Source organism: Dicentrarchus labrax, unplaced genomic scaffold (assembly GCF_905237075.1).
Source record: "Dicentrarchus labrax unplaced genomic scaffold, dlabrax2021, whole genome shotgun sequence".
Classification (NCBI taxonomy): Eukaryota; Metazoa; Chordata; class Actinopteri; family Moronidae; genus Dicentrarchus; species Dicentrarchus labrax.
The window spans coordinates 33,038,208-33,063,860 of record NW_026136720.1 but is presented as its reverse complement, the minus strand read 5'-3'; the positions used below and the strand labels follow the sequence as shown (position 1 = coordinate 33,063,860).

The 25,653-nt window shown below is 44.5% G+C and overlaps 2 protein-coding genes and 1 long non-coding RNA gene across 7 annotated transcripts in view; 2 read left to right on the top strand and 1 right to left on the bottom strand.

The window, feature by feature from the left end:
• LOC127353500 (uncharacterized) overlaps window positions 1-25,653 on the top strand; it is a 78,493-nt gene that overhangs the window by 6,685 nt on the left and 46,155 nt on the right. The gene's annotated exons all lie outside the window — the stretch shown is intronic.
• Window positions 1-25,653, bottom strand: part of alg13 (ALG13 UDP-N-acetylglucosaminyltransferase subunit) — a 75,453-nt gene that overhangs the window by 4,641 nt on the left and 45,159 nt on the right. Inside the window, exons 1-17 of one of the 4 annotated variants that reach the window (XM_051382668.1) lie at window positions 10,488-10,578; window positions 8,874-10,276; window positions 8,311-8,394; window positions 8,140-8,190; window positions 8,015-8,061; window positions 7,796-7,868; window positions 7,565-7,646; window positions 7,304-7,469; window positions 3,178-3,241; window positions 2,983-3,100; window positions 2,693-2,757; window positions 2,428-2,528; window positions 2,195-2,280; window positions 1,693-1,972; window positions 1,444-1,551; window positions 1,224-1,362; window positions 945-1,116 (exon numbers count right to left, since the gene is read on the bottom strand). In XM_051382668.1, coding sequence (XP_051238628.1) covers window positions 945-1,116; window positions 1,224-1,362; window positions 1,444-1,551; window positions 1,693-1,972; window positions 2,195-2,280; window positions 2,428-2,528; window positions 2,693-2,757; window positions 2,983-3,100; window positions 3,178-3,241; window positions 7,304-7,469; window positions 7,565-7,646; window positions 7,796-7,868; window positions 8,015-8,061; window positions 8,140-8,190; window positions 8,311-8,394; window positions 8,874-8,993 — 1,756 coding nt within the window. In that variant the 5' untranslated portion in view covers window positions 8,994-10,276; window positions 10,488-10,578. Of the gene's footprint in view, window positions 1-944; window positions 1,117-1,223; window positions 1,363-1,443; window positions 1,552-1,692; window positions 1,973-2,194; window positions 2,281-2,427; window positions 2,529-2,692; window positions 2,758-2,982; window positions 3,101-3,177; window positions 3,242-7,303; window positions 7,470-7,564; window positions 7,647-7,795; window positions 7,869-8,014; window positions 8,062-8,139; window positions 8,191-8,310; window positions 8,395-8,873; window positions 10,277-10,487; window positions 10,579-25,653 lie in introns of those variants that run through there. The other 3 variants (XM_051382672.1, XM_051382671.1, XM_051382669.1) reach the window with 3 other exon arrangements.
• aars2 (alanyl-tRNA synthetase 2, mitochondrial (putative)) lies at window positions 10,462-25,653 on the top strand. Of its 2 annotated transcripts, XM_051382656.1 has the most exons (22): window positions 10,462-10,779; window positions 11,127-11,315; window positions 11,400-11,545; window positions 13,141-13,332; window positions 13,418-13,562; window positions 13,749-13,894; window positions 14,162-14,270; window positions 14,410-14,448; window positions 16,516-16,630; window positions 16,956-17,083; window positions 17,212-17,350; window positions 17,975-18,144; window positions 18,238-18,351; window positions 19,685-19,825; window positions 20,044-20,181; window positions 20,293-20,396; window positions 20,600-20,708; window positions 24,353-24,478; window positions 24,569-24,679; window positions 24,787-24,870; window positions 24,969-25,082; window positions 25,174-25,653. In XM_051382656.1, exons 1-22 carry the CDS (start codon window positions 10,546-10,548, stop codon window positions 25,339-25,341), a joined length of 2,961 nt encoding a protein of 986 aa, XP_051238616.1. In that variant the 5' UTR covers window positions 10,462-10,545; the 3' UTR covers window positions 25,342-25,653. The 2 variants fall into 2 exon arrangements, with proteins under 2 accessions (XP_051238616.1, XP_051238617.1); XM_051382657.1 differs by lacking the exon at window positions 14,410-14,448.

Below are 25,653 nucleotides of genomic sequence, written 5' to 3'. Positions count from 1 at the left end.
ATCGGCCAATACCGATACCAGAGCTCTGTTTGCTTTAATATTATTATCATCATTATTGTTGATTTTATATGAGGCTGAAATAAACTCCTCTCACCAGGCAAGTATGATCTGTACGTATGTATGCATGTATGTCCCAAAAGGAAACTTGAGGTGAGTATAAGGTCAGAAAAGGAAGTCAGAAAAACAGGAAATCCTGTTAACAGGAAAAATCCCATCCTGAAAACAAATATGTAACTGTAAGGGTTTCAAATTGTCATGTCAATATTTATTAAATTCACAAAATGTCAAATATTTGAGTCTTGAAATATAAGAAAAGTGCAATAAGTGTAAACATCTTACACACACACACACACACACTCTGTCTGCCTGGAGTTTAACTTGTTTTTGGAATGACTCCAGAAGTGATTCCTGACAGCTCGCCTAAAAAATCCTCGTGCTGTTTCGTGTGGTGCTTTCTTTAAACGTTTGATTGCGTTCGTAGTGTTGTACGACGCGAGGGCGCTGAATTACGGCTTTGCAAACATTGCATTTTGCTGTCTTGCTCTGTTTCCAGTGTAAAGTATTTCCACACAGCGGACATGTTGGCTATCCACAATGCTGCTCAATGCTATCCTGCTAGCTGGCTGCAAACTGTGGAATGGATTTCCTGAGCGGGGGCGTGTCTCATAACTCTGTGTCTCATTGAGCCGCACCTCCGTTCAGGAAATCCATCCCACAGTTTGCAGCCAGCTAGCAGCAGACAACGTTAAAGCGCACACATGGCTCATGGATATCGGAAATCTGCGCAGGTTGGATCGGGAAATTCCGATACGTGAATTACGCTGGTATCAGTCCCGATACCGGATCGGACCCATCCCTATATATAATCAATAATACGTTGACGTCTATGTATCCAATTGTTCATCAGCTGATCAGAAGTTATCAATAACATTGATTCTGCTCACCCTGGTCCTCCACGGTGCTCCTGTCCTCCTGGTCCTCCTCGGAGGAACAGACCGGCGTGTTCCCAGGTGGAGGTGTGGGAGGGAGGGGCCCCGAGCCTCTCTGAACCCGGTAGGAGGAGCTAGACTGAGGGGGCGGGGCTCCCATTGTAGGGGGCGGGGCCACTGCCTGACCCTGAGGGAGGAGCCATTTTAAAACGAGTTTGGTTGATCAGTACGAATGTTTAAGTCTGTGATATCCTCGTTTATTACAGATTGTTATTATTTACTCTGGTTCCTCACCGGCAGCGGAGGGAAGACGGCGTCCCCCGCGTCGTCCAGCTGGTAGTACGCCATCGTTGGATCCAGATCAGTCGGCTCCTCCACCGCCTCCGCTGAGAACCCGAACTGACACTCTTTATTCAGCTGACGGCGACTGCGACTGAACACACAGTCAGTCAGCCAGTCAACAGTCAGCCAGTCAACAGTCAGTGTGTGTGTGTGTGTGTGTCTCTGTGTTTACCGTGACCTGAAGGCGTAGTTCTCGTAGTCGTGATAATAACGTCTGCCAGGGTGGTAATAGGTCAACTGTGGACCAATCAGGTGCCGGTTCAGGAAACGGGTTGAGCTTCTGACCAGAATCCACGAGACAGGTAGACACACAAAAGAAAAGCATTCTGCCAATCAATCGTTATGGATCAATCGTTATGGATCAATCGTTATGGATCAATCAGTCGGAGCAGGTAACAGAAGGTCAGGTACAATGTCCCACCTGGAGGCTCCGTAGCGAGGAGGTCTGGCTGTGGGGTGGTGGTGGTGGTGGTGGTGGTGTTGGGGTGCATAGGGGTCGTAGGTCATGGCTCCCGGTGACGGGGGAGGGGGCGGGCGGGGGTGACCTGCTGGCTGGAAGCGAGGGGGCAGGCCAGAGGGGGCGGGGCCTCCATAGGAGGATGGCGGCGGCATCAGCAGCTCCGCCCCCTTCACGCCACTGCTGCCACGAGACTTCCTGAAGTACCGGTGGCGGTGATGTCGTTGACCACGAGAGTCCAAGTCTGACAGGACGAGGTAATGAGGTCATCAGCTGACCCTTCCTAAGCCCCGCCCCTTTGGGCTCTAATTACAGTGTAACCTGTCTAAATGCAGGAGAGGAAGGTGACCGAGATTGCTCAACTGTGATTGGAGCACAGAGCAAAAGAGGCGGGGCTTAGGAAGGGTTTATTGTTTGAACTGAAACCTGACAGGAAGTGGTTATCAATGTGTATGTGGAAACGTACCCAGGTCTCCTTTTCTGGTCGGAGCAGCGACATTCCAGGCGGGAACCGGATTCACTGGTTTCAGGTCGGTCAGAGGAACCAGGTGTCTGACGCACAGAGAGGAAACATTAAAGTGTAACTCCGACCCTGACATTATTATAACAACACTGCTCAGTGAGGATCAGTTGGGACCATCAGATCGGGTCCTCAGGGTCCAGACTTTGGTTTAGGGTGTTTGAGGTTGTGTGAGTTACTTCTCTCCCAGCTCCTCGATGAACACGGTGACGGCTGACGAGTGCGTTCCTACTTCCTGGATGAAGGCGTTGTAGTACTTCCCCTTCGGCTCCAGACGCACCTGAAACATTCCCCAAACATTAGACATTAAACAGGACCAGGGCCAGGGCCAGGACCAGGGCCAGGGCCAGGACCAGGGCCAGGGCCAGGACCAGGGCCAGGACCAGGACCAGGACCAGGGCCAGGTCCAGGGCCAGGACCAGGGCCAGGGCATACGTGTATTACCTGACACTTGTCGCCCAGGAAGTACTGCCTCCCTGCAAACACCATGTAGTCTGTCTTCTGCATCTCTGAGTCCAGAGGAATGTGACATCAGTACAGGGACACTCATTATTGATCATTATTGATCATTATTGATCATTACTGTCACACACTGATCAGCTCACCATCGGTGAACACTTCACCTGCTTCTGTTATTCATTCAGATTTTTTAAGCAAAAACTGTTCATCAACCCACAAATAACTAATAATCAATAATCTCATAAAGGTTTAAAGTGTGTGTGTGTGTGTGTTACCTTTGCAGGTGTCCTGCCAGACATCAAACTCCAGGTTTCTGTAGACTTCCCAGTCCAGAGACTTCATTACCTTATAAGGAAGAGACAGTCTGGAAGGGGGCGGGGCTTCAGCTGGAGGCTGACCAATAAAAACAAGGATTTCAGTCAGATAATCATTAAGGACTCAGACGGTGACATCATGAAGACTCCTCCCACCTTTGATTCATCAGTCACAGCTCGAAGTTTCTCCTCAGCAGCTCCACCCGCCTCCAGCTCCTCCCTGAGGAAAAAACAAACACACCTGGAAGTTAGAGTCCTCTATCAATCACTGTCCTCAATCAGTCAGTGTCCATTATCACTGTCCTCAATCAGTCAGTGTCCATTATCACTGTCCTCAATCAGTCAGTGTCCATTATCACTGTCCTCAGTCAGTCAGTGTCCATTATCACTGTCCTCAATCAGTCAGTGTCCATTATCAGTGTCCATTATCACTGTCCTCAATCAGTCAGTGTCCATTATCACTGTCCTCAATCAGTCAGTGTCCATTATCACTGTCCTCAATCAGTCAGTGTCCATTATCACTGTCCATTATCAGTGTCCTCAATCAGTCAGTGTCCATTATCAGTGTCCTCTGTCAGTCAGTGTCCATTATCAGTGTCCTCTGTCAGTCACTGTCCATTATCAGTGTCCATTATCACTGTCCTCCATCAGCAGCCTGCAGCAGAGACTCTGGTGCGTTGTGGGATTTTATAACTGAACATTAAGAGTGTTAATCTGATGTTTGAGCTCAGATGATGAAGACAGACATTAATGTCAGAGACAGTAACAGTCAGTCCAACAGTCTCTCACAGTGGACACAAGAGAGGACGTTGGATCACCGTCCAGACAACACGCTGGAAACAACTTAATGTTTACAACAGATAATAAGTCTGTGGTAGACAGCGGGTCACGTCATATATAATAACTACTAATAATAACCCTAATAACACACACACACATTATATACACACACACACATTATATACACACACACACACACACACACACAACACACACACACACACACACACACACACAACACATATACACACACAACACACAATACACAACACAACACATACACACAAACACAACACAACACACACACACACAACACACACACAACACATAACACACACACACACACATATAACACACACACAACACATATACACACACACACACACATATATACACACACATATATATACACACACATATATACATATATACACACACACATATATATACATATATATACACACATATACACACATATATATACACACATATACACATATATATATAACATAATATACACACATAAAAAAAAAAAAAAAAAAAATATATACACACATATACACATATATATATACACAAATACACATATATATACACACATATATATACATATATATACACACATATACACATATATATATACACATACACATATATATACACACATATATATATATACACACACATATATATATATATATACACACACACAAACACACACATATATATATATATATACACACACAATATATATATATACACACATATATACACACATATACACAATATATATACATATACATACACATATATATACACACATACACATATATATATATATACACACACACACACACACACATATAATATATATAAAATATATATACACACACACACACACACATACACACGTATATATACATGCATATATATATATATATATATATATATATATCAATCAATGTAAACTTAGATATATATTTAGACTGTTTTTCTGCTATCGATCTTCATCAGTTAACTTCAATCATTTCTTCATCGAAGCCATCAACCTGTCTATTAGACCCGATCCCAACTAGGCTGCTTAAAGAAGTTGTTCCCCTAATTGGCACTTCTTTACTGGATATGATTAATCTTTCTTTATTATCAGGATATGTACCACAGTCCTTTAAAGTAGCTGTAATTAAACCCCTTCTTAAAAAGTCTACTCTTGACCCAGGGGTTTTAGCCAACTATAGACCGATTTCTAACCTCCCGTTCCTCTCTAAGATTCTGGAGAAAGTAGTCGCCAAAGAGTTGTGTGACTTTCTACATAACAATAGTTTATTTGAGGATTTTCAGTCAGGATTTAGAGTTCATCATAGCACAGAGACAGCTCTGGTTAAAGTTAATAATGACCTTCTGACTGCTTCTGACAATGGACTTGTCTCTGTACTTGTATTATTAGATCTTAGTGCTGCATTTGACACCATTGACCACGATATTCTTTTACAGAGACTTGAGCATCAAATTGGCATTAAAGGAACTGCCCTAACCTGGTTTAAGTCATACTTATCAGATCGTTCTCAGTTTGTACATGTTAACGATGAATCCTCCATAAATACTAAAGTTAGTCATGGAGTTCCACAAGGTTCTGTACTTGGACCAATACTATTTACTTTATATATGCTCCCTTTAGGCAACATTATTAGGAATCACTCCATTAACTTTCACTGTTATGCAGATGATACGCAGTTATATCTATCAATCAAACCCAATGAAATTAATCAATTATCTAAATAACAAACATGTCTTAAGGACATAAAATCCTGGATGACCTGCAATTTTCTGATGTTAAACTCAGAAAAAAACGAAATTCTTGTTCTTGGCCCCAAAAGCCTTAGAGACTCATTGTCTAAAGATATAGTCACTCTAGATGGCATTAACTTGGCCTCTAGCACCACTGTCAGGAATCTTGGAGTTATCTTTGATCAGGATTTGTCATTTAACTCCCACATAAAGCAAACCTCTAAGACTGCCTTCTTCCATTTACGTCATATTACAAAAATTAGACACATACTATCACAGACAGATGCAGAAAAACTAATCCATGCATTTGTTACTTCAAGGCTGGATTACTGCAACTCTTTATTATCAGGTTGCCCCAATAAGTCCATTAAAACGCTCCAATTAATTCAGAACGCTGCAGCACGAGTACTGACAGGAACTAGAAAAAGAGATCACATCTCTCCTGTACTAGCTTCTCTGCATTGGAATTTAAAATCCTCCTCCTCACCTATAAAGCTCTTCATGGTCAGGCCCCTTCATATCTTAAAGAGCTCATAGTACCCTATTACCCCACTAGAACACTACGTTCTCTGAATGCTGGGCTACTTGTGGTTCCTATAGTCTCTAAAAGTAGAACAGGAGCCAGAGCCTTCAGTTACCAAGCTCCTCTCCTGTGGAACCAGCTTCCAGTTGTGGTTCGGGAGGCAGACACCCTCACCACATTCAAGAGTAGGCTTAAGACATTCCTCTTTGATAAAGCTTATAGTTAGGGCTGGATCAGGTGAGTCCTGAACCATCCCTTAGTTATGCTGCTATAGGCCTAGACTATCGGGGGATTTCCCATGGTGCACTGAGCTACTCTCTTCCTCTCTCTTTCTGCACTCATGTCCCTTACTCCACTTCTTCCCCGGAGTTCTTGTGCTTTCTCGTCTCGCAGGTTCTCGTGGGGCTCTCTCTCTCTCTCTCTCTCTCTCTCTCTATCTATCTATCTATCTATCATCTATCTAACTGGTCGAGACAGACGACCACCCACCTAGAGCCGGAGGATCTGTCCTAGGTTTCTGCCTTTTAACAGGCAGTTTTTCCTTGCCCTTGTCGCCAAGTGCTTGCTCATGGTGGTACTGTTGGGTCTCTGTAATTAATGTTTTAAAGAGTTCGGTCTAGACCTGCTCTATTTGAAAAGTGTCCTGAGATAACTTCTGTTATGAATTGGCGCTATACAAATAAAATTGAATTATATATATACACACACACACACACACACACACACACACACACATATACACATACATATATAATATAAACTAATAATAACCCTAATATATAATATCTAATAATAACCCTAATATATAACATAAACTATTAATAACCCTAATAACATAATATATACTAGAAATAACCCTAACAACATATAATATAAACTAATAACACTAATAATATATTATATAAACTATTAATAACCCTAATAACATAATATATAATATAAACTAATAACCCTAGTAACATATAATATAATAACTAATAAGTGTAAAACGGAATGATTTTTGAGTGGAGTCTGGCGATATTGAGATTATTAAATTCAGTGAGTTTACAAACAGCTGCTGCTGATCTCAGATTAGTGAGGAGGAGCTGCTTCACTGTGGACCACAACTCAGAGTCCGAGACCTCCTCAGGAAGTGGTTTGAGTGATCTGCTCACAGTCCGATGACATTATCAGCTTTAAAGCGTGTGCGTGTACCTGTGACCTCGGTCCTCAGGTGTGTCGTAGCCGATGTCGATGTCACTGCACACTGACGGGCTGTTTCTATAGCGACGACCTCCAACCCTGAAGGCTTCCATGGCCTGAGAGAGCTCCGCCTCTTCCACCCCGAACACCTGAGTGTAGATCAGCTCGTACAGGAGAGCTACACACACACACACACACACACACACACACACACGTCTGTACTGTTCCTTTACATCTGCCAATCGCTCTGATTGATCAGTGATCAGTACTCACACTGACACAGGGCGGCGGAGGCGGGGTAACTCCTCGGGTAAACAATGTCGTAGTGGCCGTTGATGGAGCAACACAGCGTCACCTAGGCAACACACAACACTATTGACCAATCACATCACAGAGATTAAAGTCATGTGACCTGCTGGGACAGGTTATTTACTTTATTGATCACACACAAACTGATCAGCCAATCACAGTTCAGCCACTGACAGGAAATACAACCTGCCTCACCTTGTCAACAAAGTCGTCCTCTGAGATCACGGTGGCTGGTTTTCCCGGGTAACGATAGATCAGGAAACAACGCCTGCGCACACACACACACACACGCACACACATCAGTATATGAGATATCAGATCAATATATGAGATATCAGATCAATATATCTGATCAATATATCAGCTGTGGTTTGAACAGACTGGAGCAGGTGAGTGAACCTGAGAGTTTCTCACCTGTAGAGCTGAGACAGAGCCTTGATCTCCACGTGACCCACCGTCTCCTGAAAACACACACTCACTGTTACACACACACACAGACACACCTGTTCACAGAGGGGTCAAAGGTCACAGCCGCTCACCTTCGGGTCCTCCAGACGCTCCAAATATTTCTCAAACGAACCTTCAACAAACTGAAGAGAGACAGTCTCAGTAAGGACGGTTAATACTGCTCTCTGATTGGCTCTCACAGCTCCAGGTGTAGTAACCTGGAGGTTACCATGGTAACGGGACAGATGCTCCAGGTAACTCACCGGTTCAAAGTTGCACCTGTTGGCTCTCATGAAGTCAGCGCAGTCCTGACGGATCCTCTGGTGGTAGTTCTGAGAGTAATACAGCTACACACACAGTGATCAATAACCAATCACACATCAATCAATCAGCTCTCAAAGGCTAATGGGGGGCGGCTGCGGCTCAGAGGCAGAGCGGGTCGCTCCCCAATCGGAAGGTTGTGGGTTCGATCTCCCGCCCCTGGTGCCACGAAGTATCCTTAAACAAGATACTGAACCCCATGCCGTGCATCAGCTTGTGTGTGTGTGTGTGTGTGTGGTGTGTGTGTGTTGAAAGCGCTTTGAGTGGTCGGAAGACTAGAAAGGAAACTATACAGGTACAGCTCCATTTACCATTTACACACACACACACACACACACACACACACACACCGGCCCTGACCTCTGACCCCTCTCCCCCGGTCAGAAGCTGCCGCTCTCTAACCCGGTTCTACCTGCCGCTCTCTAACCCGCCCCTACCTGCCGCTCTCTAACCCGGTTCTACCTGCCGCTCTCCCCGCTGTTAGCTAACCTTTAGCCCGGCTCACCTGTTCTGACACGGCTCGGAACAGACTGGACGCGTCCCGGGCCACCATCTTCCGGTACAGGCCGAGGCTGCACAGATACTCGTCCATGTTGACAAAGTACTTCTTCAGGCCTTTCTGCATCCCGCCGCCGGTAACTAACGGTAAACTCTTGTCGGTAAACTCGGTAAACGCTCCGGTTCGACGCGACCGCACGAGCCGCTGCCGTCACAGCCACAGGTGAGTCTAATGAGGGCTGATGAGCGCGCGACCCCGCTGACCGCTGCTGAGGCGTTCACGGACCCACCGGAGGTCAGAGAGATTCAGAAAAACTTCTTTTATTTTATATATATTTAATTATTATTATAATGTCCTGATTATGTGTTTGATTAACGCATCCGGTTCCCTCCAGGATCAATAATGTGTTTCTGAAAGAATTCAATCAGGAAGAAAACATTAATCTGAGTAGTATAATTCCATTATTATTGTTATTATTATTATTATTATCACTGCATTATTAATACTGATGCATTCAGGTGTAATCAGACAGTTGAGATTTATTAATGTCAGATAATAGTTTAGTAACTGCAGCAGTCAGACAAAAGTAATTAGTTACTGTAAAATACATCAATACAGTAAAATAACCACTGAATATAAAGGAGAGTAATGTAACTGTAATCCATTACAGTTAGTCATGGAGTTCCACAAGGTTCTGTACTTGGACCAATACTATTTACCTTATATATGCTCCCTTTAGGCAACATTATTAGGAATCACTCCATTAACTTTCACTGTTATGCAGATGATACGCAGTTATATCTATCAATCAAACCCAATGAAATTAATCAATTATCTAAATTACAAACATGTCTTAAGGACATAAAATCCTGGATGAGCTGCAATTTTCTGATGTTAAACTCAGAAAAAAACAAAATTCTTCTTCTTGGCCCCAAAAACCTTAGAGACTCATTGTCTAAAGATATAGTTACTCTAGATGGCATTAACTTGGCCTCTAGCACCACTGTCAGGAATCTTGGAGTTATCTTTGATCAGGATTTGTCATTTAACTCCCACATAAAGCAGACCTCTAGGACTGCCTTCTTTCATTTACGTAATATTAGAAAAATTAGACACATCCTATCACAGACAGATGCAGAAAAACTAATTCTACTACTATTAGTGTAGTTGTTGCTACTGTTGTTGCTGTGCACCTGTCTGTCTGTCTGTCTGTCTGTCTCTCTCTCGTTAGAAAGGATAAAAACACATAATATGGGGTGCCCGGTTAGCTCAGTGGGTAGAGCTGGTGTCCCGTGTACCAAAGCTGAGTTCTTGCTGCAGGGGCCCAGGGTTTGAATCCAACCTGCGGCCCTTTGCTGCGTGTCATCCTCTTTCTCCGCCCCCCCTTTCCTCTCTGTCTTCAGCTGTCACTATCATAAAGACAATAAAAGGCCCCAAAAAATACTTTAAAAAACAAACAGATCAGAAAAACTCATCTCTGATCAATATTCACAGGAAGTAATCGAACTGCAGTTATTGAGTTCACTGATCAGTCTGATCGGCAGGTGGCGCTAAAGGTCCACTGGCTCTCACACACACTAGAAGAAGAAGGCACAGAGTGCGCATGCGCGTCTCAACAACCTGTAGTCCCAATGAGGGTCACTGTGGTCGGGGTTGAGTCCGGTTCTGACTGATCCGGATGTTCCGACTGCTCCAGCGGAGGCTCCGGCGGCTCAGCGGGCCGTCGGCCGGCCTCTCTGCCCGCTCAGCTCGCTCCCTCAGCGGCTGTCCTCCGGAGCTGCCCGCTGCCTGCGTCCGCAGCACCTTCCTGGACTTCTTCCGGGACAAACACGGACACCGGCTGGTCCCGTCCTCCCCGGTCCGGCCCAGAGGAGACCCCAGCCTGTTGTTCGTCAACGCCGGCATGAACCAGGTCAGCCTGAGCCCGGTCCGGTCTGTCCCGGTCTGTTGTGGTCCACAACAGCTGCTGCTGCTTAAGTGCTAACCGGCTAACTGCTAACCATTTCAAAATAAGAGCCCGTCTGTCACAGCTAGCGCTTTCAAAATAAGAGCCCGTCTGTCACAGCTAACTGATATACAACAAGAGTTCTGACAGATCAATAATTGGAGTTAATGTCAGTGTGTTACAGCCTGTAATGGAACAGAAATATAAAGTCAGTGATTTATTTGTAATAGTTTAATCCTGTCAGACTGTGTATTCTGAATATTAAATAGTTCAGGTAAAGGTGTGACGGTTCAGACTCTGGACTCTTGTTCCAGTTCAAGCCCATCTTCCTGGGGACCGTGGACCCCCGCAGTGAGATGGCCTCATACCGCCGCGTGGTCAACAGTCAGAAATGTGTGCGAGCTGGTGGCAAACACAACGACCTGGAGGACGTGGGCCGAGACGTGTACCACCACACCTTCTTCGAGATGCTGGGGAACTGGTCGTTTGGAGATTACTTCAAGGTGAGGAGGAGGAGGAGGAGGAGGAGGAGGAGGAGGACGACGACGACGACTGAGCGTCACATTAACGGACCTTTGTCTCTGCAGGAGGAGGCCTGCTGCATGGCGTGGAGCCTCCTCACAGAGCATTATGGGATACCCACAGACAGACTGTATGTGTCCTATTTTGCCGGAGACGCTGCGTCCGGTCTGCCGGCGGATGAAGAAACCCGACAGATCTGGTTGGACATCGGGTAGGTCCCCCGGTACAGCTGCTCCCGGTACAGATCTGTTTTTATCCTTTTCAAACTGCTCAGGTTCTTCTTCTTCTTCTTCTTCTTCTTCTTATTGTTATTATCATCATTATTAATGATTAGGGATGCTCGATATAGGCTTTTCTGCCGATATCCGATATTCCGATATTGTCCAACTCTCAATTTCCGATACCGATACCACCCGAATCGATATATACAGGCTTTTTACACCAAAACTGTAACAACATAACATATCTTCTATTGTGGAATTAACACATGATGCCCCACTGGTAGGGTGGCCATTTCCTTCACGTCAAAAAGGAGGACACTTTGCATACACAGGGACACGCAGGCAGATGTTTGTTTGGTATGATCCGGTTTTAAATTTTAATATGTTCTTCCACCAGATTACATAAAGGTGCATACACATACCACATAGCTAATAATAATATACAAGATACAGCTCATGACAACATGCCCTTCCAATTCAGATTACATAGGTCTGATAAACATCATACAGAAACTGTTCTTAATGTTTTTATCTGGATAGATAAAGGGGAAACAAATACAGCACCTTCTGTTTCAGATGTATAGACTTTGCCTATCTACATATGAGTATGAACATTTTCAGAATTTCACTCCAACAACCGACGTTAGCTCACATTATGTTCTCTGTGGCTGAGAGTTTGATTGACAGCCTGGTGGTCACCTAGCAACTGTGGTGAGCTGTGTTGTGGCGAATCAACACATGGCTCATTTGAATATTAGAATTAGCCATGTGTTGATAGGTCACAACACGAAAAATGTAACCAATGAAATTACTTATTTTGACACACATTTTTAGCCAATAAGTATTAAACTAATGAGGTAATGTGTCAAAAGGCGACCTTTTTAGTTATTTTCTCAAAAGGAGGACAAACTGCGCCTGCAGCCTGATGGCCACCCTACTCACTGGATGCATACATAAATGCAACATGGCTTTCCAAATGTAAACACTGTCTGTGCAAAATAAGAGAACAACTTCAACTTTCATTGTATTAATACTGAAAAGAATATCGGCTACTAATACTAATAATATATTATTAGTATCATTATTATTATTATTATTATATTATTATTATTATCTTTATTATTATTTTTATAGTCACTCCTGAAATCTAATAAAAGTGGCAGAAATGTACATTTCTCACAGAAATATATTCTGATATATAATATGATATATGATATAAATATAATAATATTTAAAGGGAGAATCAAGACACACAGCGCCCCCTAGTGCCAACAGGAAACCCTTCAGACATTGAATGGTATGAATGTTCACTGAAAATAGAAAACAAATGATGATGACATGAAATATTTTGGGGTCTGAAACAAACACATCTTTTCATAAATCTGCAGGTTTGTTTTTCGTTATAATCTGTCACATAAATATTTAATATTGAAGTTCAGACACGAGTCACTCTTTAGGAAGCGTCAGCAGTGTACAGGAGCGTATCGTCAGTGTACAGGAGAATAGTGATCCACAATGCAGCCCTGCGGCGCTCCCATTGTGTTATTGGTGAGTTCTTGTAGCTGACGGCCGGTCTCCTCTTCAGGGTTCCTTCTGGTCGCCTCTTGCCGTTCGGCCTGAAGGAGAACTTCTGGGAGATGGGGGACTCGGGCCCCTGTGGCCCCTGCACCGAGATCCACTATGACCATGTGGGAGGACGAGATGCTGCAGCGCTCGTCAACGCTGACAGTCCTGACGTGGTGGAGATCTGGAACCTGGTCTTTATGCAGTACAACAGGTTCATATACTCGCCTGTAAACCAGCCTGCTGGTCGTACTGGTCAGCTCCCAGTATAATGGGTTGTGTTTGAATGTGTGTGTCAGGGAGGTGGACCGCAGTCTGCGGCTGCTGCCCCAGTTCAGTGTGGATACTGGGATGGGACTGGAGAGACTGGTGAGCGTTCTGCAGGGCAAAAGATCAAACTACGACACCGACCTGTTCACGCCGCTGCTGGACGCCATCCACCAGGTACGCCCACCGCGCCCACCATGACACTACACCAAATATATCACTGCACCGAGTACTCCACAATACCACAAATACACCCTATACTCTGAATACTGCACATTGTGTATTCATGATGTAACAGCTGTAGTAAAGTTTGATTGACAGCTTGTTGTTACCGTGGTTACCTCGACCTCTGTGTATCCCCAGAGGTCGAGGGTGGCGGCATACGGTGGCAGGATGGGGGCGGCGGGGAAGGAGAAGGTGGACACGGCGTACCGAGTGGTGGCGGACCACGTCCGTACTTTATCAGTGTGCATCGCAGACGGAGTTCATCCGGGAATGTCAGGAGCAGAGTGAGTCATCGACCAATCAGATGTTAGAACACAACGGACAGCCAGTCAGATGCAACCATTGATTGTTTTTATTATTTACGAATCTCTCGATCACTTTCTCCATTGATCGATTAGTTGATCAGTGTTCTGTCCTGAAGATATCGACTTTACTGTCCTAAAGAAATAGAATCTGAAATCAGACTCATTGATTATCAGTATAGTTGGTGATGAATTTAATAGTTGATCTGATGGATTATCAATCACTAGTCAATCGTCAATCACTATCAGGTTGGTGCTGAGGAGGATTCTGCGGCGGGCGGTTCGGTTCTGTGTCGAGGTTCTTCAGGCTCCTCAGGGAACTCTGGCCAGCCTGGTTCCTGCCGTCGCCCACACACTGGTAAACTCCATTTCCCATAATCCCTCTTACCAAAGAGTCAATACAGTATGAATACATACAAACAACTGTTTACTGGAGAATATAAACATCAACACCACTGTAAACACTGTCTGTCTGTCTGTCTGTCTGTCTGTCTCAGGGTGATGTGTATCCGGAGCTCCACAGGGAGGCAGACAGGGTGAGTGTGATGGATGTAACTTACAGTTTATTAATTTATTCTTTTAATTTGAATTATTGTTTTGTATTTTAAAGGTAACTTCAGTCAGTATTAACCTGCAGACAGGCAGGCAGGCAGACAGGCAGGCAGACAGGCAGGCAGGCAGGCAGACAGACAGATGATAATTTCCCTTCAGTATAAATGATCCATATATATTAACGTGCTTGTAAAATATACTCTCTGTGCATATAGTGAGACACTGCAGCACTTCCTGATTCTGCTGCTTCATAATTAAATATAAATATTAAAATAAACAATCAAATAAAATGTGTATTAATGAATTAGTATCACTTATATAATTCAATTCAATTCAATTCAATTTTATTTATTTGTATAGCGCCAATTCATAACAGAAGTTATCTCAGGACACTTTTCAAATAGAGCAGGTCTAGACCGAACTCTTTATAACATTAATTACAGAGACCCAACATTACCACCATGAGCAAGCACTTGGCGACAAGGGCAAGGAAAAACTGCCTGTTAAAAGGCAGAAACCTAGGACAGATCCTCCGGCTCTAGGTGGGTGGTCGTCTGTCTCGACCAGTTGGGGGAGAGAGAGAGAGAGAGAGAGAGAGAGAGAGAGAGAGAGAGAGAGAGAGAGAGAGAGAGAGAGAGAGAGAGAGAGAGAGAGAGAGAGAGAGAGAGAGAGAGAGAGAGAGATGCACAGCAACAACAGTATTGGCAATGGCAGTCAAGCAGGACCATGGCAGGAGGCTCCACCAGGATCCATGAGAACCTGCGAGACGAGAAAGCACAAGAACTCCGGGGAAGAAGTGGAGTTAGTAACATGCATTAAAGGGACATGAATGAGTGCAGAAAGAGAGAGGAAGAGAGTAGCTCAGTGCACCATGGGAAATCCCCCGATAGTCTAGGCCTATAGCAGCATAACTAAGGGATGGTTCAGGACTCACCTGATCCAGCCCTAACTATAAGCTTTATCAAAGAGGAATGTCTTAAGCCTACTCTTGAAAGTGGTGAGGGTGTCTGCCTCCCGAACCACAACTGGAAGCTGGTTCCACAGGAGAGGAGCTTGGTAACTGAAGGCTCTGGCTCCTGTTCTACTTTTAGAGACTATAGGAACCACAAGTAGCCCAGCATTCAGAGAATGTAGTGTTCTAGTGGGGTAATAGGGTACTATGAGCTCTTTAAGATATGAAGGGGCCTGACCATGAAGAGCTTTATAGGTGAGGAGGAGGATTTTAAATTCAATTCTACATTTTATAGGGAGCCAATGCAGAGAAGCTAGTACAGGAGAGATGTGATCTCTTTTTCTAGTTCCTGTCAGTACTCGTGCTGCAGCGTTCTGAATTAATTGGAGCGTTTTAATGGACTTATTGGGGCAACCTGATAATAAAGAGTTGCAGTAATCCAGCCTTGAAGTAACAAATGCATGGATTAGTTTTTCTGCATCTGTCTGTGATAGTATGTGTCTAATTTTTCTAATATTACGTAAATGAAAGAAGGCAGTCCTAGAGGTCTGCTTTATGTGGGAGTTAAATGACAAATCCTGATCAAAGATAACTCCAAGATTCCTGACAGTGGTGCTAGAGGCCAAGTTAATGCCATCTAGAGTGTATATTATATATATATATTAATTAAAACCGGTGTACTGTGATTGATTCACAGTTCTTGCTCACGTCGCTCCCTCTCTTCATTCACTCTTGAGATCTCTCGTCCATCGCTGCTCTCTCTGCCCGTAAAGAGTCACCGCTGGGCTCGTGCCCAGAGTCAAACCGAATCAGCATGTGTGTTACTTGAACCCAAAAACAGCTAAAAGAAGATGACTGTTGGACTTAGATTAATAAACTAATAGAGATATTGGACATAAACAGGGCGTCCCGGTAGCTCACCTGGTAGAGCCTGTACCTGTCGGCCTGAAAACGTTGGATTTACGTAATGGCTGAAGATTGTTGCATATTCTGCCTGTTGAATCTCAGTCCTGTTGATCCTGACTGAGCCCAGCCAGATAGGAAGGACAGGAAGTTGTCATTAGTTGTCATTGTTGATTGACAGTTGCTGTCCTTTCAGATCATGGACGTCATCAACGAGAACGAGGCTCACTTCCTGTCGTCTCTGCAGCAGGGCAGCAGGCTGATCCACCGCACGCTCAACAGAAAGGACTACAAACATGGAGTCTTCCCTGGTCAGTCCCTGCCTCACCTACTACAACTCCTATCAGCCACCTGCAGACACAGGTCCACTCCAAACTAGTTGTTTCTGAAGCTTTCTCTGTTCATAGTCTTCTTCAGTCATAGTACAGACACACAGTCTTAACAATGTACCAGAGTGCACATGTACTGTACGAGAGTGCACATTATTTTAAGACTTCACAATAAAACTAGTACCAGGGTGGGCTGACCTCTCTGTGTGTGTGTGTGTGTGTGTGTGTGTGTGTGTGTGTGTGTGTGTGTGTGTGTGTGTGTGTGTGTGTGTGTGTGTGTGTGTGTGTGTGTGTGTGTGTGTGTCAGCCTCGGTGGCCTGGTCTCTGCACAGGGACCTGGGTTTTCCTCTGGACCTGGTGGACCTGATGCTGGAGGAGAGAGGAGTCCAGGTGGACCGCCAGGAGTTAGACCGACTGATCGCAGAGAACCACAAGGTGAAGCACTCTGTGAAACTACAGGGCTTTTATTGTGAAGGAGCTGTATGACTTACTGTGAGTGCTTTTACTGTGAAGGGCTGTGTTCTAGAAGTGTCTTCAAACACCTGTCTCTCTGCGTCTCTCAGGTGATGTCTGATCTTCAGTCAGGTGTTCAGTCTCAGGTGATGTTGGACGTCCTCAGCCTGGCAGAGCTGCAGCATCTCGGTGTTCCTCACACGGACGACAGCCTCAAATACCAGTACAGCCTGGAGCAGGGCCGATACGGTGAGTCCTACCTGGACAGGTAACACACCTGTCTCTGTCCCACACCAGGAAACCACTAACTCTATGTTTCCCTGGTGTTTCACTGGTGTTTCACTGGTGTTTCACTGGTGTTTTACTGGTGTTTCACTGGTGTTTCACTGGTGTTTTACTGGTGTTTTACTGGTGTTTCACTGGTGTTTTATCAGAATCATAATCAGAAATACTTTAATTATCCCAGGGGTTTGCACTGGTGTTTCCCTGGTGTTTTACTGGTGTTTTACTGGTGTTTCACTGGTGTTTCCCTGGTGTTTCACTGGTGTTTCACTGGTGTTTCACTGGTGTTTCACTGGTGTTTTACTGGTGTTTCCCTGGTGTTTCCCTGGTGTTTCCCTGGTGTTTCACTGGTGTTTCACTGGTGTTTTACTGGTGTTTTACTGGTGTTTCACTGGTGTTTTACTGGTGTTTCACTGGTGTTTTATCAGAATCATAATCAGAAATACTTTAATTATCCCAGGGGTTTGCACTGGTGTTTCACTGGTGCTTCACTCGTGCTGAATTCTCCTCATATTTGCCAACAACACTAGAGAGGTCCCACCTGACCCTCTGAGTCCAGTTGCTACAGATGATCTTTGTTTTCCTCCCCAGTGTTCCCAGCATGCTGTGCGACAGTCCTGGCTCTGTACGACGGTCACACTCTGGTGTCAGAGGTCACTGAGGGTCAGCGCTGTGGCGTCATTCTGGATCAAACCTGCTTCTACTCTGAGCAGGGTGGGCAGTCACATGACCAGGGCTACTTCACCCGGGACGGACTGCAGGTCAGCTGACCGCCCAGGGAGCAAAGCATCATGGGAAGATTAACTGTTGTGTGTCCAGGTGAAGTCTGACTCCGGGTGTTTTCTGCCTCTCAGGACATCCTGTACCCTGTGGAGGCCGTGCTTCTGGCGGGGGGGTACGTGGTCCATCAGGTGACTGCAGCTGACAGCCTGAAGACTGGAGACCAGGTCCAGCTACACCTGGACCAGGTACACACCAAACACTCAACCTATCAGTATCATACATGAAAATCACCTTTCGGCGAAATTCGCTGTTTTGAAACCAAAATAGGTGACCTACGTGAATCGTGTAGATTCAATGAGAAAATGTTTAGGGGGGGGTAGGTACCAGAGATTCAGTGAACTGCGAACAGGTGCGCGTGCCAGAAGGGAGCGCGAGTGCATGGAAATATTCAAAGGAAGGGCCGTCTGACGGAGATGTAAAGCGGTGTGAATTTTCTCCATGTAACAACTGATATAGACTTTTTTAGGTGGGCCTTGTTTTAGGTGGTTAAAATTCACTTTGCATCTGGACTCCGTTCACTGCAGTGCAAAGCTGATGGTCTGTGCTGGAGCAGCTCTCTGCTTCCCCAAACTGAGGGATCGCTGAGCAGCAGCTAATGTAGCTAACACACTGACTATAGATAAGTACTTCATACGACCCCACTTCAAAAAACCCGAACTATCCCTTTAAGGTTGAAGATCGGCAACATTTCCGTTTAATCTTTTGTTTACACTGTAGTTTATTTTGAGTCAATCCGTTATACACCATTCTTCTGCTGCAAATACTCACTAGCTCACCAAATCCGTAGCTGAAAGTCGTCCCATTACAAATACACTGTTTATTTCTGTTTCGGTAACTTTTGCCAGAAACTACAGTGCCCAGCTGTTTTAGGAGTAGTATAGTATAGTATAGTATATTTTCATGACCTGTTTTCATGACCTTACCACATTGTGCCTCATATACTGTAAATGTTAGACCCAGTGACAGGCTGGCTGACAATGGCTTAATGCATAATACTTAGTAAGGAGGCCATAATATTTTTGACCCATGGCTGAAGTTAAGTTTCTCCAGCTCTCCCCAGGTTGGCAAAAAATGCATCTCAAAATGAATCAGATTGATGCTTTAAAATATGGAATATTCAGATTTTTCTTCCGGGGGAGCATGCCCCCAGACCCCCCTAGAGGGGTAATATCCTTCTCACCTTTTTCACCCCTGACCCGTTTTCATGACTGCAGTATATATGAGGAAGCGAACAGCTCTCTGCCGGTAAGTCCTGACCAATTCCAGTTTAAGCCCAGAGTGTGAATCCAGATCCAGATCATTTAGTTGGTTGAACAGGTAACAGTGTACCTGCTGATTAACTGGTCTAAGTATAGAGACTTTGGTAAATGTAAGTCCGGTTTAAGGTTTGAGCAGCAGTTACAGTCTGGACCTCTTTGTTTGGAGCAGACTGGGGCCAGCAGGGAGCTAACCATGTACACATTGACCAGAGGGTGGAGCATTAAGAGGTCTGACCTGTGTAATGTTGTCGTCTCTCAGGTGCACAGATTGTCCTGTATGGTCAAACATACAGCCACTCACATCCTCAACTTTGCACTGAGGGAAGTTCTGGGTCCTTCAGTCCAGCAGAGAGGATCTCATGTGTCAGCTGATCGCCTCCGCTTCGACTTCAGCGTCAAGGTCAGACAGCAAACTCCCTTACTAACCCCTAGAGCTAAAGCAAACCACTAACCAGCTCAACGATCACCAATTAACCACAAATTAACCACCAATCAACCAAAGACACATACAGGAAGTGAACATTACTGCGTTCTCTTGGTCACATGACGAGGAGACAACTGATGACATTATTATAAGTTGACCTGTTGGTGACGGAGCATTTGATTGGTGCTGTGCAGGGTTCGCTGAGTGTCTCTCAGCTGCAGCAGGTGGAGGCGTGTGTCAGTGACATCATCTCAGCCAATCAGATCGTCCACAGCCAGGAGCTTCCTCTGCAGACAGCCAGGTGCATCGACGGGCTGAGGACAGTGGACGAGGTGAGGGGAGACTGTCTGTCTGCAGGTGTCCTAACTGTCTGCCTGCCTGCCTGCCTGCCTGCCTGCCTGCCTGCCTGCCTGCAAGTGTCCTTACTGTCTGTCTATCTACAGGTGTATCCAGACCCTGTTCGGGTGGTGTCGGTGGCGATGCCGATCTCTGACCTGTTGGACGATCAAACAGACAGAGGGACCTCTGTGGAACTCTGCTGTGGAACGTGAGACTGAAACACACCTGTTCACCTGTTCAGACTGTTTATCACCTGTTCAGACTGTTCACCTGTTCAAGCTGTTCAGACTGTTCACCTGTTCAAACTGTCACTTAGCAACACATTTAACAAAAAGTGTAGAGCGTGTTTCGGGGCTGTGTTTCGGGGCGGTGGCGGTGAGGCAACGGTTAACACAGACTGTCTGTGTTCAGTCACCTGCTGCAGACCGGCGCCATCGAGGATCTGGTGATTATCTCTGAGAGACAGATGGTGAAAGGAATCAGTCGGATTGTCGCGGTGACGGGACAGGAAGCAGCGCGGGTCAGTTACTAACTGCTCTCAACATGTTTGATCTTTATAAACGTTGTAATCATCAGATTTATTATTAAGGAAGGAAATATTTCAACTGTTATTTCAACTGCTGTAATTGTTCAGTTTTATGCAGACGATTCAATTCAATTCAATTTTTATTTGTATAGCGCCAATTCATAACAGAAGTTATCTCAGGACACTTTTCAAATAGAGCAGGTCTAGACCGAACTCTTTAACATTATTTACAGAGACCCAACAGTACCACCATGAGCAAGCACTTGGCGACAAGGGCAAGGAAAAACTGCCTGTTAAAAGGCAGAAACCTAGGACAGATCCTTCGGCTCTAGGTGGGTGGTCGTCTGTCTCGACCAGTTGGGGTGAGAGAGAGAGAGAGAGAGAGAGAGAGAGAGAGAGACAGACAGAGAGAGAGAGAGCGAGAGAGAGACAGACAGACAGGTGCACAGCAACAACAGTATTGGCAATAGCAATCTAGCAGGACCATGGCAGGAGGCTCCACCAGGATCGATAAGAACCTGCGAGACGAGAAAGCACAAGAACTCCGGGGAAGAAGTGAAGTTAGTAACATGCATTAATGGAACATGAATGAGTGCAGAAAGAGAGAGGAAGGGAGGAGCTCAGTGCACCATAGGAAATCCCCCGATAGTCTAGGCCTATAGCAGCATAACTAAGGGATGGTTCAGGACTCACCTGATCCAGCCCTAACTATAAGTTTTATCAAAGAGGAATGTCTTAAGCCTACTCTTGTGGAGAGGGTGTCTGCCTCCCAAACCACAACTGGAAGCTGGTTCCACAGGAGAGGAGCTTGGTAACTGAAGGCTCTGGCTCCTGTTCTACTTTTAGAGACTATAGGAACCACAAGTAGCCCAGCATTCAGAGAACGTAGTGTTCTAGAGGGGTAATAGGGTACTATGAGCTCTTTAAGATATGAAGGGGCCTGACCATGAAGAGCTTTATAGGTGAGGAGGAGGATTTTAAATTCTATTCTACATTTTACAGGGAGCCAGTGCAGAGAAGCTAGTACAGGAGAGATGTGATCTCTTTTTCTAGTTCCTGTCAGTACTCGTGCTGCAGCATTCTGAATTAATTGGAGCGTTTTAATGGACTTATTGGGGCAACCTGACAATAAAGAGTTGCAGTAATCCAGCCTTGAAGTAACAAATGCATGGATTAGTTTTTCTGCATCTGTCCGTGATAGTATGTGTCTAATTTTTGTAATATTACGTAAATGAAAGAAGGCAGTCTTAGAGGTTTGCTTTATGTGGGAGTTAAATGACAAATCCTGATCAAAGATAACTCCAAGATTCCTGACAGTGGTGCTAGAGGCCAGGTTAATGCCATCTAGAGTAACTATATCTTTAGACAGTGAGTCTCTAAGGTTTTTGGGGCCAAGAACAAGAATTTCGTTTTTTTCCGAGTTTTAACATCATTTATGTCCTTAAGAAATGTTTGTAATTTAGATAATTGATTAATCGGGCTTGATTGATAGATATACGTGCGTATCATCTGCATAACAGTGAAAGTTAATGGAGTGATTCCCAATAATGTTGCCTAAAGGGAGCATATATAAAGTAAATAGTATTGGTCCAAGTACAGAACCTTGTGGAACTCCATGACTAACTGTAGTATTTATTGAAGATTCATCGTTAACATGTACAAACTGCGAGCGATCTGATAAATATGACTTAAACCAGCTTAGTGCGGTTCCTTTAATGCCAATTTGATGCTCAAGTCTCTGTAAAAGAATATTATGGTCAATGGTTTCAAATGCAGCACTAAGATCTTATAATACAAGTACAGAGACAAGTCCATTGTCAGAGGCAATCAGAAGGTCATTATTAACTTTAACCAGAGCTGTCTCTGTGCTGTGATGAACTCTAAATCCTGACTGAAAATCCTCAAATAAACTATTGTTATGTAGAAAGTCACACAACTCTTTGGCAACTACTTTCTCCAGAATCTTAGAGAGGAACGGGAGGTTAGAAATCGGTCTATAGTTGGCTAAAACCCCTGGGTCAAGAGTGGGCTTTTTTAAGAAGGGGTTTAATTACAGCTACTTTAAAGGACTGTGGTACATATCCTGATAATAAAGAAAGATTAATCATATCCAGTAAAGAAGTGCCAATTAAGGGAACAACTTCTTTAAGCAGCCTAGTTGGGATCGGGTCTAACAGACAGGTTGATGGCTTCGATGAAGAAATGATTGAAGTTAACTGATGAAGATCGATAGCAGAAAAACAGTCTAAATATATATCTAAGTTTACATTGACAGTTAAAGTCCCTGAACTTGGAGAGCCACTGATAACTGTTGATGGCAGTTGGTGATTAATTTTCTCTCTAATAGTAATAATTTTATTATAGAAGAAGCTCATGAAGTCATTGCTACTTAAGTTTATGGGGATATGTGGCTCAATAGAGCTGTGACTCTCTGTCAGCCTGGCTACAGTGCTGAAGAGGAACCTAGGGTTATTCTTATTTTCTTCTATTAGTGCTGAGTAATAGGCTCCTCTGGCATTACGGAGGGCCTTTCTATAAATCTTAAGATCATCTTGCCAATTTGAGCGATATTCTGATAATTTGGAAGAGCGCCATTTCCTTTCAGATTTCCTAGCTATTTGCTTTAACTGGCGGGTTTGGTGGTTATACCAAGGTGCTAGTCTCCTATGTTTTAATAATTTCCTTTTTATAGGAGCGATAGAGTCTAATGTTGATCGTAGTGAGCCTGTAGCACTATCGACAAGATTATCAATTTCAGAGGGACTAAAGTCGTTATAGGACTCTGTTAAATTCAGACATGGCATTGAATTAAACACTGAAGGAATCTCCTCCTTAAATTTAGCTACAGCACTGTCAGATAGACATCTGCTGTAGGAAGTTTTGCCTAATGGCTTATAATCTAATAGTATGAATTCAAAAGTTACTAAATAATGGTCAGATAGGAAAGGATTATGTGGAAGGACTATTAAATGTTCAATATCAATGCCATATGATAGAACAAGGTCAAGAGTGTGATTAAAACAATGAGTTGGTTTATTTACACTCTGACAGAAGCCAATTGAGTCTATTAATGAGATAAATGCATTACTAAGGCTGTCATTGTCAACATCCACATGAATATTAAAATCACCTACAATAATTACTTTATCTGATTTAAGGACTAAACTTGATAAAAATAGAACTGGCTGCAGTGTTTTCCAGTTTGGGTGAGAAAGACTAAGAACAAGGCTTTCAAATGAATTATATATATTATATATATATTTAGTTTAGGTTTAGGGTCCATTAAAACGCTCGAATCATATATGGCTGCTACTCCACCTCCTCGGCCAGTGCCTCGAGGACACTTTTATACACATTTAATTCTGATAACATTCAACGTTCTACAATCTGAATTCTCTGGTTTTAGAATGAGAATCTAATTTTAAATAAGTTGTTTAATATGTAGAATATTGTTTGGATGACGTGCAACAAAAGCTGGAATCGAACCAGCAGTGTTGTGGTTTTTCATACTGTACCTTCAAGTTTAAACAAAGATTTTAATTTTATTAAAGACTCACCTGAGACAGGTGTGTACGGAGTTTGTATTGAGTGTTGATTATTTGTATCAGTTATTGACACCTCTGACTCTCGTTGTCCAGGCTCGAGAGACGGGTCAGGTGTTGTCTCAGGATGTGGACTCGCTTTCATCCAGACTCACAGGCTCCGCCCCCATCAGCCTTGAGTCCGCCCAGTGTTTTGCCAAGGAGGTCGGAGTAATCTCTGATGTACGTACACTACCCATGATGCACCGCAGCCACTGACATATGAACCAGGTGATGTGTATCTGTTGTTTGACCCTGCGCTGTGTCCGTCAGGCTGTAGATAACACCCCCATCCCCCAGTGGCAGCGTAGAGAACTGCAGAGTCGCCTCAGAGCCCTGCAGAGGACCAGCAACACCGCCGTCAGGAAACTGGAGACCAGAGATGTGAGACTCACCTGAGACTCTGTCTTAAATAATAATCTACAAACGTTTCAGTTTGTTTTATTCACAGTTTTTATGTTTTCGGACTGTTTTCCCAACATGCTTTGCAGGCTGCGGCAAGAGTTCAGGCTCTGCTGGAGAAGAACGCCGTGAAAGATCTGCAGGTGGACTCTGTGGAGACGGACTCTCTGTCGGTAAGAACTACGCCAAACAAGAATTTAAACGAGTAAACTGGAAGAAAAATATAAAACCCTGTCTCACACCTGTCTCACCTGCGTCTGTCTCCTGTTAGATCCTGATGAAGACGGTGAACCAACTAAGCACTGCGGCTCCTCACAGTCACGTGATGCTGCTCGCTCACCAGCGGCATTCTGGGAAGGTTCTGTGTGCCTGTCAGGTTCCCAAGGTAACGATGACACACCTGTCAGTGACATCATTCTGGGGTGGGTGGGGCCTTGTGTCTGAAGCGTCTGATTGGCCCTCCTCTCCCTCCTCAGGACTCGCTGTCCCTCTCGGCCTCTGATTGGGCGGTGGCGGTGTGCCGTCACCTTGGGGGGAGCGCTGGGGGCTCTGCGCTGGTTGCCAGGGGAACGGGGAGTAGCAGTGACATCACCGAGGCTCTGAGGTGGGCGGAGGAGTTCGCTCGCCAGAAAATACAGCGATGAGATCATTCTGATGTCGCCTCCTGGTGGTGCCCGCTGCACTGAAGAGGTGCTTCCTGTTTGGACAGGAAGTGTGGGGGCGGGGCTTCCTTGCTGCTCCAATCAGAGAAGCTTTAATAAGCAGCTGTTAGCATGCTAATGGTTAGCTTTATAGTTTATAATATTTACGTCACTCTGAGTTGAGTACAGGTGGCTGTAAGCCCCGCCCACAGCTGCACTCAGGCTCTTCTGATTGGACGAGTCAGGTGTGAAGGTTCCTGATATTTCTTGAATGTGAACATTTCTCTGCTTTCTAATAAAAGAAAACTGATGACA